Source organism: Zea mays, chromosome 6, assembly GCF_902167145.1.
Source record: "Zea mays cultivar B73 chromosome 6, Zm-B73-REFERENCE-NAM-5.0, whole genome shotgun sequence".
Taxonomy (NCBI): Eukaryota; Viridiplantae; Streptophyta; class Magnoliopsida; order Poales; family Poaceae; genus Zea; species Zea mays.
The window spans coordinates 121,736,066-121,755,826 of NC_050101.1; the positions used below are offsets into that span (position 1 = coordinate 121,736,066).

Consider the following 19,761-nt stretch of genomic DNA (forward strand, 5'->3'; position numbering starts at 1 on the left):
CATAGAATTTTATTTGGTTAAAATAAATTTCTCTATTCAAGTAAAAATTTTTCACATTTTTTAAGCGTCAAATTCATTGCTAATAATAAAATCGATAAATTTCAGTCACCGAATAGTCATTGTGTACATGACAAATTTGATACTTCACCTTGAGTATACAACCATTTAGAGCTAAAAACATTATGATCACCTGTTGTTTTAATAAAAAAGCCTTTTCAAATTATATAAAAGTTTCATATATCAAATGGTTTACGGATTATTAAGATTAACGGTCACCCTTCCAGTCTCAACTACAACCACTGAGAGAGCTGTTTAGCTACAAAACTTATCAAAACACATCTATGAAATAAAATAGGAGATATATTATGTGAAATTACTTGATCATTTATATTGATATAGAATTGATAGTTATCATCAGCTCTCATGATGTAATCGAAGCTTTTAATTTGATTAATTATCATAGAGGCAAATTATTTTAATCTTTATTGGAGTTAATTAAAATACAATTTTGGAGTTAATTAATATATAATTATATGGTGCAAGTATTTTTTATTAATTTATTATCTATGCTATACACAAATTAGTATATGACGCATATGTATATACTAGGTCTATGTCCGTGCGTTGCCACGGAAAACACATGAAATCGTTATATATGTGGTACCGCAAATCAAACAAAGTGAAAAACATGAAATATTTATACACACGATATTATAAATAAAACAACATATCATAGCAACAGTGAGAGATCCATCCATGCCACAAACGAGCATAGGAGAGAGCTGGAGTGTGCCTTTTCATCACCTTCTTGACACTGGCAGCAGCTACTAATAAACGACTACTAATTAACTACTACTACTATTATTTATGCCTACTACTCACTCACTTACTATCATATACTTATCATAGGCCTAAGAGCTAAAAAACAAACTGGACTTGTTTCTTCTCTGTTGTTGTCTTCACTGTCCCCTCCTTCTCCCACTCTGAAGAAGATTACACCTCTCCAAAGGTATTTCTTTTTTCTTTATCAAAGCTTCTCTATGCTCGGTTGATGGGACCGGCCATCATGTAGCCATATTAGTAGTCCCCTGCGCACAACAGCCCGTTAACACACAGATTATGACCATCATGATTCAGGATCTATGCTGGCATATACATGCATCATGGTCATGGGAGCAGCAGCTAGCTTATTATTAATGGTTACAGCACTATCAGAAAGACAGGCACAAGGAAGGTTGTTGTTGACACTTACTCCCAGATTAGAGGAATGGAGGGGGGCCCTCCCCCTTTTTTGCTCTGTGCACCTCACACATCATAGCCCAATGGCTTCATGCCCAGGAGAAAACCTGGAGAAATTCTGAACGGATGTAACAACAAAAAAACAATAATCTTTGATTTCTTTTGCTCACCCCACATGAATTGCTTGCAATAAGAGAAATAGCACGCAGGAAAGATTTAAGCTACATGCTGAGAACGTTTACCTGGGCACCTGAAAGAAGCAGGAGGGCGTAGGGGTCCCTGGAATCCAGCAATCCAGTGGGCGACGCGCAACCGACGAACTCGGCTCCGCCATGGTGCGTGTGCTGCAGCTTCCTGCAACCAGACAAAACGATAAAACCGAAAAAAGAAGCTTTTTAGGTGGCAACTGAAGCTATCGAAACAAACAAGCAACGCAACCCAACGTGCAGTGCAGTGCAATTGCAATGTGACTGAAGAGAAGCGCGGATGTAGATGAGATTGCGATGCATGCAGGCAGACAATGGGTAATGCAACAAAGAAGAAGGGAGAACATACCTAAACCTACCGGGGACCTTGCCCTTCTCCTTGTAGGGCTTGACGAGCACGCGAGCGTCGCACACAAAGTGCGGGTTGCCCTTGCTCAGGATGACCTTCACCGTCTCAGCGTACACGAAGGTGACGAAGCCGAACATGCGCTTCTGCTGATACGGGATGCGCACGTCCTGCACCGGCCCGAACATGCTGCTCGGTCCATCGATGGCGGGGCAACATTATTGGACGGCTAGTGGAAACAAAATGGAACGAGCGGAGCAGGGGTGCCAATAATGGCGGCGTGTGCTCTGGGTACCTGAAGTAGTTGGACACGATCTATCGCGCGGCGGGACTGCGGATGAGGTCGCCGCGGTCCATCCACGGGGAGCGCACCGGGAACCTGTGCATGTCCTCGACGCCGAGCAGCATGCCCACTGTCGCCCTGGAGCAGACAGCAACACGCAGAGAATAAAATGGGAATGGTGAGACCGGAGACAAAATGCAACCTTTAATTTGGTGGCGAGGAAGCCGCTGGGTAAAAATGGCACCTTTCCTGACCAAATCAGCTCAAAAGTAGTCAGATCAGGCGGTGGGGGACAAGATCTAGTGTGAGTAATAAGACTCAATTAATTATAGTTTCTGTTGCTATCAGACTACTTCACAAATTTTTGATGCTATCGGACTACTTCACAAATTTAATAATGGCATTTATATTCAGGTTTATACAATACAAATGCAATTCCAAAATCATGCAGGACATCATCTATCATTTGATCTAAACCTCATAAGTAAATACAAATGGCCCTGAAATATTTACCTCAAAGTAGCCATCTGTTTCTTTTCTTCTTATTTTCTTGATAATACCTGATTGTATTAAAGCCTTTGTAGAACAATACAATGAAGCTTATAGAGCAGGTAAGCCTCCTACGCTACACAGGATTACAGGAAGGAAACGCTCAGATTACATACATATCCGGGAAGCTCATCTCATATGTGTTCACCATTCCGATTTCCGAACTGGGACAAACTGGATCCATTCCACACCCTGCATGGACGCCGAAACGAACCATCTCTTATCTAACCAAAACCAAAAACAAAAATGTCTCGTAAAAATAGCAGAATAAAGCCGCATATAGTAGCAATAGTACGATGCCCGTGCATTGCAATGGTACACCACTCATACTTGATGGCATAGATACACACAATTCAGAAAGCTATATGATGTTATGCGTACGATTATGATCGTCTTTCCAGGAGCAAGCCAGTGACGAGCTTAGATTTCTAGCAAGCATATACCTGCCTAGACAGATAAGGGAAACCCCACTACAAACCATCAGCATCATATCGAACCAACTCCAAATTTAAACATGATGCATTTGATGAATAAACAAACATCCCTATCAATAAAAAGGCATCCATTGTTGAGGCCCACAAAACATCACCTAACAAGGGGTTAAGATCAACCGTGCAGGCATAATAGTACTTGATATAAGTTATGCTTGTTTCCAAGTTGTATCAAACCAGAGCACCCCAGGTGTCACAAAAAAGAAATTGAGTACAAAAAGTGTTGTGAAGTTTGTTACTCCAGGAGTATTACTCCATAATACCCCATGAGTGTTATGGAAGAAACAAGTAAATGTTCCAGTACCCATAACCTAGCCAGAGTTCCTTCTGTTTAGCACAAACAAAAAAACGTTTTATCCAAGCATTACATTCGTTGGACATAATCTAAATGGTGACCATGCCAACCAGCAAAGAGACAAGGCTACAAGGGTAAGACATCACAACATGTTGCAGCTTACCACCGATTATTGGCAAACTTAACCACTTTATTACCGTTCTTCAAACTCCAAACCTCAAGTGTGATGGCCTACTTGTGACACCCAAAAACCAATTTGAGGCACACATCCCCAAGTTCCCAAGTTCGACTTGGGCAACAGGCTTGTGCGCAGCACCCATAGGCCACACACCTAGAACCAACAACATGGTTTAAATGTCCTGTGTGAAACAGCTAACGACATACCCAAAGAAAAATAAGAGAAATACAAACTAAAAGCAGAGCATGGTATAGGAATAAGCACCTAGCAATATACACTACTTTGTGCCTAATGTGGTAGTACATTTCCCTCATTTGTGCTAATAGTGTCAGCATGACAAGGTGACCAAAAAAGTCGGTTGCCTCATCTCAAGTAGAATTGTCTCTGATGCACTAAACGAGATCAACACCACAAAAAAAGAAAATGTCAGTTGCATAGAATTTCATGCAAAACGGTTGGGAGCCCTAAGCTACCTCAAACCAAGCACATTTCCTTCCCACCACCTAATCGAAGGTCACATCATGATGAGTCGGGCATAGCAGTCGGCCATAGCAGAACTGCAGCTGGACTCTACAACATGGTTATCGGGTATCAACTAATAGAGATTTCTAATACTTCACTTTAAGGCATCAAGAACCAGGACTGAAATAGCATATGAGTAGAGCAGTGATGGTAGGACTGTTCAAAGTTTGATGCCTACATAGGAGTGTATCTTCTTACAACAGCCTTGCTATTATTGGTTCCCATCCGTCGACTATGATCATGACAATTTTTGTGTAAGTGCCAAAGTTTTGTATTTACCAGAGCCATATAACTCATGAAGTTTTCATGACCTAGGTCTGCATAGTAGTACCCCTTAAGCTAGGACGGTTTAAGCTGGCCCTTATAAACAATAGTCCTGTAATATAAAGATATACATAATAAGAATTATTTATACAAACATAAGCCAACCAGAATGTCATTTGGCTACATATTTACAATTTTTAAGAGCAAATCTAAGGCAAATTTTTGCTATCCCCCTATAGAAAAACAAAAATATTGCCAAAATTCCATTCTAAAAACTGTGCTAAGTGGAGACTCTCTGATCCTTTTCAGCCCTAAAACCTAATGAAATCAAAAGCATGAACAAAAACTTTTGAAGTGAGAAAAGGGAAGCACCTAGAAGATAGAGAGCACATGTAGAAATCCCTCTCTCCACCACGCTTAATGTTCAGAGAGGCTCGAACAGAGATGATTGAGAGTCTCCTAAGGATATATAGCTGCGACAATTCATGAAAAAATGTTAAAGCCAAATCCATCAAATGTGCTGATATGCACTTACATCTAGTGGTATGGAATTACCTGTTGCTCAAACTCAGCCTCTGATATTGAGCTCTTGGTAACGAAAACCTACTCAATGACTGGCTCAGTCTCGAGTGCAGATTCACCCAAGTCTGAGTTGTCAGTCGGAACCAGACGCCACCCGAGTATTACATGTCCCAGTGATTCTGCAACCTGCAAGGACAAGATTATTAATCAGAGAAATGAGCTTAACATGAAAATCCTGCATCATAGGCTATCAAATTTATTAATAGTGTTACACCAACCTTCTTAAACTCAGCTTTGCCTTTCTTACGACGCTTTTCATCTGTTGGCATAAAAAACATTGCAACAGCATACTCGCCTAGTGGGGGTAGCTCAATCCCAGCATCCTTTGCGACCTACAAGAACACCAAAGCAATTGAATAACTGTTGAAAAGAACAGATTTGTTCTTCTATTTCTTTTTGTTGCAAAGAAACTCACCTCTTTGAAGAAGTCATGTGGTAGAGCGACCATGATGCCGGCACCATCTCCTGTATTCTTCTCGCAGCCGCAGGCACCACGGTGAGCCATTCTCTCAAGCATCTCAATAGTATCATTAACCTGGGGTAAAAAGGAGAGCAAAATCGGCATCCCGAACATGATACATCAAAATAGTGTAGCTACAATGCATGTGGCATCGCCTCTTTGAACTTTGAAGGAATTGATGTAACTCACAGTCACGTGTTTGTAATCGCCAGATAGCTCAGCGACAAACCCAACGCCGCACGCGTCACGCTCGAACGAGGAATCGTAGAGCCCAATGCTGCTGTTTGGGAGCTTTGAGAGCGGCCTCACCACCTCGGCGTCGCATGCAGATTCCTCCACCGCTCTCAAAGCTCCCGAACAGTTCTAGATTGAATTCATAAACTGAGTGTGCCGAGTTTCAGATGTACGACTACAATTTTTCTCCCTGATAAATGTTTTTAGATTTATGAGCTAATTTGTTCATTTTTTAATTCCCACGCCACTCTATTTGTTTAAATTGGATTCAGTAGAGGACTATAATAGAGGTGCAGGAATACATCAGAGCTAGTTTTAAGAAAACGTGCTTATAACTGATTCCGTAGCAACCTTTCTTAAGTGGAACATGCGCATATTAAGGCCCTATTTGGTTCCTTTAGTCACCATCCTAAACTTTAGGCACTAAACTTTAGTCCCTAGAAACTAAGGCTATCTCAGCAGATCTCCTATGAGCAATCCAATGAGCACTTGAATATTGACTGACAACATGATTGTGCTCATACGACATTGAAAGGGAAATGTGCCCTTGGGCCATTTCTAAGTATTTTGGTGATTGAGTGCAAACACAAGGGCCTAAATGTGAAAATATGCTCATGGATGAACAAAGTGTAAATCACAAGTAAAGGTATGTTTCTAAGCCTTAGTACATTAGTTTTGTGTACTAACATCTTGTCTAAGTGTTAGAAACAGGAGAAAGAAGAAAAGAAAAGAAGTGGAGAGTGGCTGTGTACAGCCAAAGGCTGCTTCGGGCTGGGGCACCGGACTGTCCGGTGTGCACCGGACAGTGTCCGGTGCGCCAGATCAGCGCAGCGCAAACCAGCCGCTCTCGGGTTTTTCTCCGGCGACTTCGGCTAAAATTCACCGGACTGTCCGGTGTGCACCGGACTGTCCGGTGAGCCAACGGTCGGCCGGGCCAACGGTCGGCCGCGCGATCGGCGCGCGACACGTGGCCGAGCCAACGGTCGGAAGGGAGCACCGGACTGTCCGGTGTGCACCGGACTGTCCGGTGCGCCAGATCTGCAACGGTCGGCAACGGTCGGCTTCGCTTTCTATGGAAACAAATCGGGCACCGGACAGTGTCCGGTGTGCACCGGACTGTCCGGTGCGCCACGAGACAGAAGGCAAAGATGGCCTTCCAGATTTGTTCCCAACGGCTCCTAGCTGCCTTGGGGCTATAAAAGGGACCCCTTGGCGCATGGAGGAGTATACCAAGCATTCCTACAACTCTTCTAAGCACCAAGACATCAATCTCACGCATTCGTTTCATTGTGATAGCATATAGAGCTCTTGTGGAGTTGTGAACTCTTTGTGTTGCGTTGCGAGCTCTTGTTGCGACTTGTGTGCGTGTTGTTGCTCTGATTTTCGAGTCTTGTGTGCGTTGCTCATTCCCACCTTACTCCGTATTCTTTGTGAACTTAATTGTAAGGGCGAGAGACTCCAAGTTGTGGAGATTCCTCGCAAACGGGAAAAGATCAAAGGAAAGAAAAACACCGTGGTATTCAAGTTGATCATTGGATCACTTGAGAGGAGTTGAGTGCAACTCTCGTCCGTTGGGACGCCACAACGTGGAGTAGGCAAGTTTTGTACTTGGCCGAACCACGGGATAACCACCGTGTCAACTCTGTGATTGCTTTCTTGTGGTTATCGTGTTTTGAGTTCTCTCTAGCCACTTGGCCATACTTATGCTAACCCTTAACAAGTTTTTGTGGCTTAAGTTTTGAACTTTTACAGGATCACCTATTCACCCCCCCCCCTCTAGGTGCTCTCAATTGGTATCAGAGCCGTTCTCTTCAAGAAAGGGACTAACCGCCCGAAGAGATGGATCCTAAGGGGAAGGGAATTGTGATCAACGACAAGGAGAAGGAGTCCTTCGTCAACGAGCCAAGGGATGACAAGTCCAATGACTCGGGCTCGGGCCACAAGCGAAGAGATGGGAAGAAGAAGAAGACAAGACGCATCAAGGAGATCGTCTACTACGACAGCGATGAGTCCTCTTCTTCCCAAAAGGACGACGACCACGACAGACAAAGGAAACCGGTTAATTCTAACTTTTCTTTTGACTACTCTCGTATTCCGCAAAGTTCAAATTCACATTTGCTTTCTATTCCACTCGGCAAGCCCCCACACTTTGATGGGGAGGACTACGGATTTTGGAGCCACAAAATGCGTAGTCACCTATTCTCTCTCCATCCTAGCATATGGGAGATTGTAGATAGTGGAATGCACTTTAATAGTTCGGATAGTCCTATATTCATTAATGAGCAAATCCATAAGAATGCACAAGCTACTACTGTTCTTCTAGCCTCATTGTGCAGGGATGAATATAATAAAGTGAGTGGCTTGGATAACGCCAAGCAAATCTGGGATACCCTCAAGATCTCTCATGAGGGAAATGACGCTACCTTGCTCACCAAAATGGAGTTGGTGGAGGGCGAGCTTGGACGGTTCGCGATGATAAGGGGCGAGGAGCCAACTCAGACATACAACCGGCTCAAGACCCTTATCAACAAAATAAGGAGCTACGGAAGCACGCGATGGACGGACCACGACGTCGTCCGACTAATGCTCAGGTCCTTTACCGTTCTTGATCCTCATTTGGTGAATAATATTCGTGAGAATCCCAGGTACACCAAAATGTCGCCCGAAGAAGTCCTAGGAAAATTCGTCAGCGGGCGAATGATGATCAAGGAGGCAAGGTATGTGGACGACGCCTTGAATGGACCGATCAACGAGCCGCAACCTTTTGCTCTCAAAGCCACAGGGAACAAGGAGGCGCTACCCAGCAAGGTGGCGCAAATTGAGGCGGCCGGTCTTAATGAAGAAGAAATGGCCCTCATTATCAAGAGATTCAAGACGGTGCTAAAGGGTCGCAATGGACAGCCGAGCAAGACTAAGACCAAGGGGAAGCGATCATGCTTCAAATGCGGTAAGCTTGGTCATTTTATTGCTAACTGTCCCGATAATGATAGTGACCAGGAAAAGGGAAACAAGAGGGAAAAGAAGAAGCATTACAAGAAGGCAAAGGGCGAGGCGCATCTAGGCAAGGAGTGGGACTCGGATTGCTCCTCGTCCGACTCCGACAATGAAGGACTCGCCGCCACCGCCTTCAACAAATCAACCCTCTTCCCCAACGAGCGTCACACATGCCTTATGGCAAGGGAGAAGAAGGTATGTACTCGCAACTCTACCTATGCTTCTTCAAGTGAGGAAGAATCTAGTGATGAGGATGAAGTAGATTATTCATGTTTGTTCAAGGGCTTAGATAGATCTAAGATAGACAAAATTAATGAGTTAATTGATGCCTTGAATGAAAAGAATATACTTTTAGAAAAGCAAGAGGATTTGTTGTATGAAGAGCATGATAAATTTGTTGAGGCACAAAAATCCTATGCTTTAGAAGTTAAAAGAAATGAAATGCTTTCTTTTGAACTATCTACTTGTCATGAAACCATTTCTACTTTGAAAGGTGTCAACAATGATTTAAATGCTAAATTAGAAGTAGCAAATAAATCCAATTCTTGTGTAGAACATGTTGAAATTTGTACTAGGTGTAAAGATTTTGACATTAATGCTTGTAGTGAACACCTAGTTTCAATTTCCAAGCTTAATGATGAACTGGCTAGTCTTAATGCTCAACTTAAGACTAGCAAGAATGATTTCGATAAACTAAAATTTGCAAGGGATGCCTATACAATTGGTAGACACCCCTCAATTAAGGATGGACTTGGCTTCAAGAGAGAAGCTAAGGACTTAACAAGCCATAAGGCTCCCATTCCCGCCAAGGAGAAAGGGAAGGCCCCTATGGCTAGTAATGTGCAAAAGAACCATGCTTTTATGTATTATGATAGGAGACAAACTAGAAATGCTTATAGGAGTTATAATGCTTTTGATGATTTTGACTCTCATGCCATGTTTGCTCCTAGTTCCTCTTATGTGTATGATAGAAATGTTACTAGGAGAAATGTTGTTCCTAAGAGAAATACTATTCATCATGTGTCTAGAAAGAATGCTATTCATGCTCCTAGGAAAGTAGTGAATGAACCTTCCACAATTTATTATGCTTTAAATGCTTCCTTTGCTATTTGTAGAAAGGATAAGAAAATTGTTGCTAGGAAGTTAGGGGCAAAATGCAAGGGAGACAAAACTTGCATTTGGGTCCCTAAGGATATTTGCACTAACCTTGTAGGACCCAACATGAGTTGGGTACCTAAGACCCAAGCCTAAATTTGCCTTGCAGGTTTATGCATCCGGGGGTTCAAGCTGGATTATTGATAGCGGATGCACAAACCATATGACGGGGGAGAAGAAGATGTTCACCTCCTACGTCAAGAATAAGGATTCCCAAGATTCAATCATATTCGGTGATGGGAATCAAGGCAAGGTAAAAGGGTTAGGTAAAATTGCAATTTCTAATGAGCACTCTATCTCTAATGTGTTTTTAGTAGAGTCACTAGGATATAATTTACTATCTGTTAGTCAATTGTGCAATATGGGATATAACTGTCTGTTTACAAATATAGATGTGTCTGTCTTTAGAAGAAGTGATGGTTCACTAGCTTTTAAGGGTGTATTAGACGGCAAACTTTATTTAGTTGATTTTGCAAAAGAAGAGGCCGGTCTAGATGCATGCTTAATGGCTAAGACTTGCATGGGCTGGCTGTGGCATCGCCGCTTAGCACATGTGGGGATGAAGAACCTTCACAAGCTTCTAAAGGGAGAACACGTGATAGGTCTAACCAATGTTCAATTCGAAAAAGATAGACCTTGTGCAGCTTGTCAAGCAGGGAAACAGGTGGGAGGAGCGCATCACAGCAAGAATGTGATGACCACTTCAAGACCCCTGGAGCTGCTGCATATGGACCTCTTCGGACCCGTCGCCTATCTAAGCATAGGGGGAAGTAAGTATGGTCTAGTTATTGTTGATGACTTTTCCCGCTTCACTTGGGTGTTCTTTTTGCAGGATAAGTCTGAAACCCAAGGGACCCTCAAGCGCTTCCTCAGGAGGGCTCAAAATGAGTTTGAGCTCAAAGTGAAGAAGATAAGGAGCGACAACGGGTCCGAATTCAAGAACCTTCAAGTGGAGGAGTTCCTTGAAGAAGAAGGGATCAAGCACGAGTTCTCCGCTCCCTACACACCACAGCAAAATGGTGTGGTAGAGAGGAAGAACAGGACGCTCATTGACATGGCGAGGACGATGCTAGGAGAGTTCAAGACCCCCGAGTGCTTTTGGACGGAAGCCGTGAACACTGCTTGCCATGCCATCAACAGGGTCTACCTTCATCGCCTCCTCAAGAAGACGTCGTATGAGCTTCTAACCGGTAACAAACCCAATGTATCTTACTTTCGTGTATTTGGGAGCAAGTGCTACATTCTAGTGAAGAAAGGTAGAAATTCTAAGTTTGCTCCCAAAGCTGTAGAAGGGTTTTTGTTAGGTTATGACTCAAATACAAAGGCGTATAGAGTCTTCAACAAATCATCGGGTTTGGTTGAAGTCTCTAGCGACGTTGTATTTGATGAGACTAATGGCTCTCCAAGAGAGCAAGTTGTTGATTGTGATGATGTAGATGAAGAAGATGTTCCGACGGCCGCTATACGGACCATGGCGATTGGAGAAGTACGGCCACAGGAACAAGATGAACGAGATCAACCTTCTTCCTCAACTATGGTGCATCCCCCAACCAAAGATGACGAACAGGTACCTCAAGTGGAGGCGCTTGATCAAGGGGGAGCACAAGATAATCAAGTGATGGAGGAAGAAGTGCAACCGGCACCTCCAACCCAAGTTCGAGCGATGATTCAAAGGGATCATCCCGTCGACCAAATTCTGGGTGACATTAGCAAGGGAGTAACTACTCGATCTCGATTAGTTAATTTTTGTGAGCATTACTCCTTTGTCTCTTCTATTGAGCCTTTCAGGGTAGAAGAGGCCTTGCTAGATCCGGACTGGGTGTTGGCCATGCAAGAGGAGTTAAACAATTTCAAGCGCAATGAAGTTTGGACACTGGTGCCTCGTCCGAAGCAAAATGTTGTGAGAACCAAGTGGGTGTTCCGCAACAAAAGGTTATGCCCAAGTCGCAGGTTTGGATTTTGAGGAGACTTTTGCTCCTGTGGCTAGGCTAGAGTCAATTCGAATCTTGCTAGCATATGCCGCTCACCATTCTTTCAGGTTGTTCCAAATGGATGTGAAGAGCACTTTCCTCAACGGGCCAATCAAGGAGGAGGTGTACGTGGAGCAACCCCCTGGCTTCGAGGATGAACGGTACCCCGACCATGTGTGTAAGCTCTCTAAGGCGCTCTATGGACTTAAGCAAGCCCCAAGAGCATGGTATGAATGCCTTAGAGACTTTTTACTTGCTAATGCTTTCAAGGTTGGGAAGGCCGATCCAACTCTTTTCACTAAGACATGTGATGGTGATTTGTTTGTGTGCCAAATTTATGTTGATGACATAATATTTGGTTCTACTAACCAAAAGTCTTGTGAAGAGTTTAGCAGGGTGATGACGCAGAAATTCGAGATGTCGATGATGGGCGAGTTGAACTACTTCCTTGGGTTCCAAGTGAAGCAACTCAAGGACGGCACCTTCATCTCCCAAACGAAGTACACGCAAGATCTGCTAAAGCGGTTTGGGATGAAGGACGCCAAGCCCGCAAAGACTCCGATGGGGACCGACGGACACACCGACCTCAACAAAGGAGGTAAGTCCGTTGATCAAAAAGCATACCGGTCAATGATAGGTTCTTTGCTTTATTTATGTGCTAGTAGACCGGATATTATGCTTAGCGTATGCATGTGTGCTAGATTTCAATCCGATCCTAAGGAGTGTCACTTAGTGGCGGTGAAGCGAATTCTTAGATATTTGGTTGCTACGCCTTGCTTCGGGCTCAGGTATCCAAAGGGGTCTACCTTTGACTTAGTTGGATACTCAGACTCCGACTATGCTGGATGTAAGGTCGATAGGAAGAGTACATCGGGGACGTGCCAATTCTTAGGAAGGTCCCTGGTGTCATGGAACTCTAAGAAACAAACTTCCGTTGCCCTATCCACCGCTGAGGCCGAGTATGTTGCCGCAGGACAGTGTTGCGCGCAACTACTTTGGATGAGGCAAACCCTCAGGGACTTTGGCTACAATCTGAGCAAAGTCCCACTCCTATGTGATAATGAGAGTGCTATCCGCATGGCGGAAAATCCTGTTGAACACAGCCGCACAAAGCACATAGACATCCGGCATCACTTTTTGAGAGACCACCAGCAAAAGGGAGATATCGAAGTGTTTCATGTTAGCACCGAGAACCAGCTAGCCGATATCTTCACTAAGCCTCTAGATGAGAAGACCTTTTGCAGGTTGCGTAGTGAGCTAAATGTCTTAGATTCGCGGAACCTGGATTGAATTGTAGCATACATGTAGTTATGCTTTTGATCATGTTCCTTTTTGCATTATGTTGCTTATTATGGTGCTCAAGTTGTACAAACACTCCCTGGACCTCACAAGTCCGTTGCAAAGTGATGCACATGTGTAGGGGGAGATGTGTTACAACTTGACCCTTTGAGACTAACCATGTGCTTGAGTTTGATAATTTAGTCTCGAAGGAGGATTGAAAGGGAAAAGGTGGACTTGGACCATGAAAGACTTCCACTGCACTCCGATGAGAGGGTAACTAATTCCAAGTTCATCTCATGAAATCTTATTGCCATTTGCTCTTAATTGAAGACTTTGGTGAGGCAATGGGGTTAACAGGCCAAGATTGATCCCGTTTTGGTGCTTGATGCCAAAGGGGGAGAAAATAAAGGCCAAAATGATAAATGGATCAGCTACCACTTGAGAGATTTTGAAAATAGTAGAATAGAGTTTTTGTTTTGTCAAAAGCTTTTATTGTCTCTTATTGTCTCTATTTTCAAAAGTTGGCTTCTTGTGGGGAGAAGTGTTGATTATGGGAAAAAGGGGGAGTTTTTGAAATCCGTGGTCAAATTCTTTTGAAATGACTCTCTTTATGCTTCAATATGTGTGTTTGACTTATAGATAGAGATTTGAGTTTGATTTGCAAAAACAAACCAAGTGGTGGCAAAGGATGATCCATATATGCCAAAATTGAATCAAAACCAATTTGAGTTTTTATTTGAAGTGATTTTGCACTTGTTCCACTTGCTTTATGTTGTGTTGGCATAAATCACCAAAAAGGGGGAGATTGAAAGGGAAATGTGCCCTTGGGCCATTTCTAAGTATTTTGGTGATTGAGTGCAAACACAAGGGCCTAAATGTGAAAATATGCTCATGGATGAACAAAGTGTAAATCACAAGTAAAGGTATGTTTCTAAGCCTTAGTACATTAGTTTTGTGTACTAACATCTTGTCTAAGTGTTAGAAACAGGAGAAAGAAGAAAAGAAAAGAAGTGGAGAGTGGCTGTGTACAGCCAAAGGCTGCTTCGGGCTGGGGCACCGGACTGTCCGGTGTGCACCGGACAGTGTCCGGTGCGCCAGATCAGCGCAGCGCAAACCAGCCGCTCTCGGGTTTTTCTCCGGCGACTTCGGCTAAAATTCACCGGACTGTCCGGTGTGCACCGGACTGTCCGGTGAGCCAACGGTCGGCCGGGCCAACGGTCGGCCGCGCGATCGGCGCGCGACACGTGGCCGAGCCAACGGTCGGAAGGGAGCACCGGACTGTCCGGTGTGCACCGGACTGTCCGGTGCGCCAGATCTGCAACGGTCGGCAACGGTCGGCTTCGCTTTCTATGGAAACAAATCGGGCACCGGACAGTGTCCGGTGTGCACCGGACTGTCCGGTGCGCCACGAGACAGAAGGCAAAGATGGCCTTCCAGATTTGTTCCCAACGGCTCCTAGCTGCCTTGGGGCTATAAAAGGGACCCCTTGGCGCATGGAGGAGTATACCAAGCATTCCTACAACTCTTCTAAGCACCAAGACATCAATCTCACGCATTCGTTTCATTGTGATAGCATATAGAGCTCTTGTGGAGTTGTGAACTCTTTGTGTTGCGTTGCGAGCTCTTGTTGCGACTTGTGTGCGTGTTGTTGCTCTGATTTTCGAGTCTTGTGTGCGTTGCTCATTCCCACCTTACTCCGTATTCTTTGTGAACTTAATTGTAAGGGCGAGAGACTCCAAGTTGTGGAGATTCCTCGCAAACGGGAAAAGATCAAAGGAAAGAAAAACACCGTGGTATTCAAGTTGATCATTGGATCACTTGAGAGGAGTTGAGTGCAACTCTCGTCCGTTGGGACGCCACAACGTGGAGTAGGCAAGTTTTGTACTTGGCCGAACCACGGGATAACCACCGTGTCAACTCTGTGATTGCTTTCTTGTGGTTATCGTGTTTTGAGTTCTCTCTAGCCACTTGGTCATACTTATGCTAACCCTTAACAAGTTTTTGTGGCTTAAGTTTTGAACTTTTACAGGATCACCTATTCACCCCCCCCCCCTCTAGGTGCTCTCAGACATATGTTTTATTTCTTCCTTTCAAATTTGAGTATCCACTTAAGATGGAGGTTTCAATTGTAACTATTGAACTCTGAATCACACGTTGAAGATGCCATCAAGAGCTCTGAATTGCAGCGAGATGATTTTGGGAACTTCTATTAATGCTCATACTATTATGTGGGATGATTTTGGCAACATGATTGGTGAAATCACCCCACATATGGCTCTGAATTGCAGCGGGATGAATCACACCTCGCTTTAGGATCTGGATTTAGCAACTTAGATACAAAAGTACGGTATACCCTTATCTGTTTTATTATCTGGCATTGAAGTTCTCATACTAATATCCTCTTGGTGAAATTTAGAGGTTTATAACGGTGCCCAAGCTTTGATTCTAAGCTAGATTCACCACTATCTGACGGAGGTTCCTATGCTGCTTCACCGTTGCTTGCTTCTCCAACTCCCACAACCCACAGTTCGCCATCTGTCTGTAGCTCTCTCGACTCTCCAACAAATGTGAGGTGGCTTGTGCTTTGTGCGGCTCGCCCAAGTGCTTAGTCAATCTATGCTAAAATGCATTTATATTGTGTCTTTATAGAATTTAGTTAACATAAGGAGAAATATATGATCTGACACCCCATTAGCATCAATCATATAATTGCTCTGAAAACAGATCTCCTTTTCCATTTGCACACCGTACCATTTTTAGTTAACCGGGGCTAGCAGGGGCTAGGTATGTTGGGAGCCGCACGCGCAGGATCATGCCGGCCATACCCATAAAGGTTATTGTTTAAAACACAAGCTAGGGTTCACCATGCACCCATATTGCACAAACAAAAACACACACATATATGCATAGATGGTAATCAATCAAGAAGGGAAAAATTTTAAAACTATGGCGAGCAAAAAAAAACATCAGACAATGCATGCCATACCTGTGAATCGTCCTCAAGGCCCAGCTTGTTAACAAGGTACCTCATCACTACTCTAACTGTCATCCTCCCGTCTCTGCTGCCCATCAACAACAACAAGTCAATGTGGCATGATCAAACAGCATGGATGGTAGATTAATCATCAAAAGGGTCTTGATTTAATGGACGACGACATAGAGAGATGCATCTCTATGGAGAGTGGAGATGCATACTGACCTAACCCTCAAGAAGCTCCTGGAGATCTACGGCAATGGCGGCTCCCTCCTCCTGCATGTGGATGAGCGGCAACGACATGAGCTAACCACCCACATTGGCCGGACAAGTCGCCAGCAGGCAGGACGCACGGCGGTGCAGATTCCTCCGCCGCCGCCGCGACACAGCAGATTCACGAAGCAGCGCACGGACGGAGGTAGAATCAAACATCAACGGATCGAAATAAATAAAGCAACGAGACGGCCGCGCATGCCACCAACCACGCACGCACGCTACAGCTGAACCAAACCGTCAAGTTGCCAAATCCCGTCGGCTTTTTTTAGCGTCTCGCGGGTCATGGCAAGAGGGTGCAGGGAGCGGATACCTCTCTCTCCGTCTAGCCGCACGGAACCGGTGGCTGCGGGCTCACGACCGCGTTGTGGCTCCACCCTTTTCTCCGCCGCTACCTTCGCGACTCACGCCCGGGGATCGGTGTCTTAGATTTTGGCTTCTCACTCCCCCACGCTTATCCCCGGCGGCAGCTCGGCGAGGAGGGGATCAGTGTTGTGGGTTGGTGGGAGCGGAGTGCCGCCACTGTCGCGGCCTCGCGGGATGCCCTTCCTGCCGAGCGTCGCTCGCCTTCCTTGACCTCTCCCCCGGATTGTACAGGGCGTTGGGGAGCATTCGGCGCGGCGGGAGTTGCAGTGCGGGGGTGGGCGCGGTGGGCAGGGGCTGGCAATGCGAGGGTGGCGGCGGCGGGGCTTGTCCTCCTCCTTCCAGGCGGCGGCGGGGCTTGTCCTCCTTCTTCCAGGCGACGGTGGGGCTTGTCCTCCTTCTTCCAGGCGGGGGGGGGGGGGGGGGCTTGCGCTTGGCGGGGTGGTTGTTCGGCACGCGACTGGCCTGCACGGATGGGGCGGAATCGACGGATGGGATGGTTGGGGATGAAAGTTGGGTGAGGGGAGCGCCGGTGGGCACGTGCTCCGGCGTGGAGGGGGAGGTGCGACCACCATATGCGACATGTGGATTGCCTATGCGGATGGAGCAGTTGGGACTCAAGGTAGGGCGAGGGGCGCGTGCGAGGATTTGGCTGGAGGAGCGGCAGGCGATTCCCGGGAGATTGAGGAGCGGCTCCGCAGGCGGGGTGCGGGTGTAGGCGGGTTCCGCGGCGGGGGAGGCGGAGCGGTGGGTGGGATTCGCAGGCGGGGGCAGTCTACACTGCCCCCTTAATAGTTAGTACAGATTCTATGATAATTTTTGCTCATCCCTTCTTGTGTTATAATCCTGGCTCCGCCACTCAGAGTAAATGCAGCGACAGATCTAAAATTTTATTGTAGCTACATCTAAATTTCTATATGCATTCGATGAAACCATTTCTATCGAACTATTTTTCAATTCAGTAATAGTTTTAAATTTATACATAATTTAGTAAGTGATCGTTTTAAATTTATACATAATTTAGTAAGTAATAGTTTTAAATTTAGACAGAATTTAGTATGCATAGTGCATACACTAAATTACACAATAAATCTTAAATTTAAGATTAATCTAAAACATAAATAATAAGTCTTAATTTTGGAAATTAAGTTAAAATGTACACAAATTATAATTAAATGGATAAAAAGTCATATAATATAGGACTCGAGGCTTATGGTGCTAAATATACTATCTCAACCAAACAGACATATTCCTTTCAAACCAACGAATCTTCTGCTCTGTGGAAAGCTATGTTGCAATGTCGACCCACTCCCTTCGCCTTTCCCATTGCCAGATCGCTTGAGGTGCTAAATCCCACTGCATAGATGTCTAGACAAAGATCGAATGCTTCTTGAGAAGGGAAGTAAGGGGCTTGGCCAAAAGATCGAACTTGCGCACAAATTTGCGATAGTACCCCGCGAGACCGAGAAACCCTCTCAATTCCTTGCATGAGGTCGGCACATGCCATGAAGAAATAGCAGCAACCTTGGTGGGGTCCGTGGCTACTCCAGCACTGCTTATTACATGTCCCAGATAAGCTATCTACTTGCGACCAATAGTGCATTTAGACAATCTGACCTGCCAACTATCTCGAGCAAGCAACTACAACACCAACTCCAAGTGTGACAAATGTGCTTCCCAAGTTGGACTATAAACTAGTATATCATCGAAGAACACTAAAGCACATTTATGAAACAAGGAGGCCAAGGTACGGTTCATAGCACTCTGAAATGTAGTTGGTGCTCTGGTCAATCCAAAGACATAACCCGGAACTCGAACTGACCATGGTGGGTAGAGAAGGTCGTCTTGTGTTGATCCTAGGGTGCCATTCTAATCTGATGGAAGCCAGCGCTTAAGTCAAGTGTAGAAAACCATGCAACCCCATGCAACTCATCCAAAAACTCGTCAATGATCGGGATAGGAAAACGAGTCTTGACGGTGAGAGCATTTAAATGACGGTAGTCGACACAAAAACGTAGTTGTTGTCCTTCTTTTTCACCAGAATAGCTGACGATGAGAAATCACTCCGACTATGTTGTATGATACCCGACTACAACATGTCTTGAACTTGATGCTTAATCTCTAACTTCAAGGTAGAAGCATAGCGATAAGGAAGCGTGCGAAAGGGTTGGGCTTTAGGTAATAAAGAAATCTGATGATCATGATCTCTCTGGGGAGGTAAGCCTAGAGGTACTGTGAAGACCGACTGGAACTTATGGAGCAAGGATTGAAGCTCCCCTGGCAGTGTGGACAGTATACTCTGCTCTTTTTCCGACAAATCAGTCAATTGACAAAACTCTATGACTGAACAGTTGTTCGTTGTTGTCTGCAGGCCAAACAATTTGATTGTAGACCCTCAGTATGGTCGATGAAAGGTAAATTGGATTAACCATTTCCTATAATTAATTTTGGTGGTTGATGACCAACGCAAACACATGACTAACTAGTTTGTCTAGAATTCATCTATTATAGGTGCATAAGGTTCAACACAAACCAAGAAAGAAATCAAGTTAGGGACACAATTTTATTGGAGCAAAAGGACTTAAGTGTGCTAAGAATTGGCGCACCAGACTGTCCGGTGTGCCACCGGACAGTGTCCGGTGCACCAGGACCATACAACTCCAAACCAGCCACTCTCGGGAATTCTAGGGCGCGCTCTGCTATAATTCACCGGACTGTCTGGTGTGCCACCGGACTGTCCGATGAGCCAGTGGAGCAACGACTCCATCCGCCAATGGTCGACTCTGCAAAGTGCTACAGTGATAAACAGTGTCGCGCAGAAGTCAGAACAGCGAAGTCTGAGTGGCACCAGACTGTCACTAGACTGTCCGGTGTGGACCGGACTATTCGATGCCACAAGAGGACAAAGCCTCCAACGGTCGACCAGCTCCAGACCCTAACGGATGGTTGACGTGGCGGCGCACCAGACAGCGCACAGTACCTATCTGGTGGCGCACCGGACTATGCAGTGCGCCCATCGCCAGCAGCCTTGGCCAACGGCTACCAAAGTGGTTGGGGGCTATAAATACCCCCCAACCACTACAACCTTTGGCATCCAAGTTT

General features: G+C 45.1%; 1 protein-coding gene across 21 annotated transcripts; it reads right to left on the minus strand.

Annotated features, from left to right (window-relative positions):
• Positions 1 to 680: 680 nt before the first annotated feature.
• On the minus strand, positions 681 to 16,925 carry LOC103629918 (uncharacterized). Of its 21 annotated transcripts, none has more exons than XR_004850272.1 (15): positions 16,610 to 16,923; positions 16,249 to 16,299; positions 16,036 to 16,108; positions 5,371 to 5,490; positions 5,174 to 5,287; positions 4,929 to 5,081; positions 4,746 to 4,846; positions 4,288 to 4,485; positions 2,740 to 2,847; positions 2,588 to 2,650; positions 2,087 to 2,323; positions 1,795 to 1,980; positions 1,482 to 1,593; positions 1,253 to 1,346; positions 681 to 1,088 (listed from the first exon to the last, which is right to left on the minus strand). XR_004850272.1 is itself a non-coding variant. In XM_035960129.1 (8 exons), exons 3-6 carry the CDS (start codon positions 16,096 to 16,098, stop codon positions 4,977 to 4,979), a joined length of 402 nt encoding a protein of 133 aa, XP_035816022.1. In that variant the 5' UTR covers positions 16,099 to 16,108; positions 16,249 to 16,299; positions 16,610 to 16,914; the 3' UTR covers positions 2,740 to 2,815; positions 4,746 to 4,846; positions 4,929 to 4,976. The 21 variants fall into 21 exon arrangements, 1 of the variants encoding a protein (XP_035816022.1); XR_004850275.1 differs by having other exon boundaries at positions 2,087 to 2,212; positions 2,588 to 2,634; positions 16,610 to 16,922; XR_004850270.1 differs by having other exon boundaries at positions 2,087 to 2,634; positions 16,610 to 16,924.
• Positions 16,926 to 19,761: the final 2,836 nt, after the last annotated feature.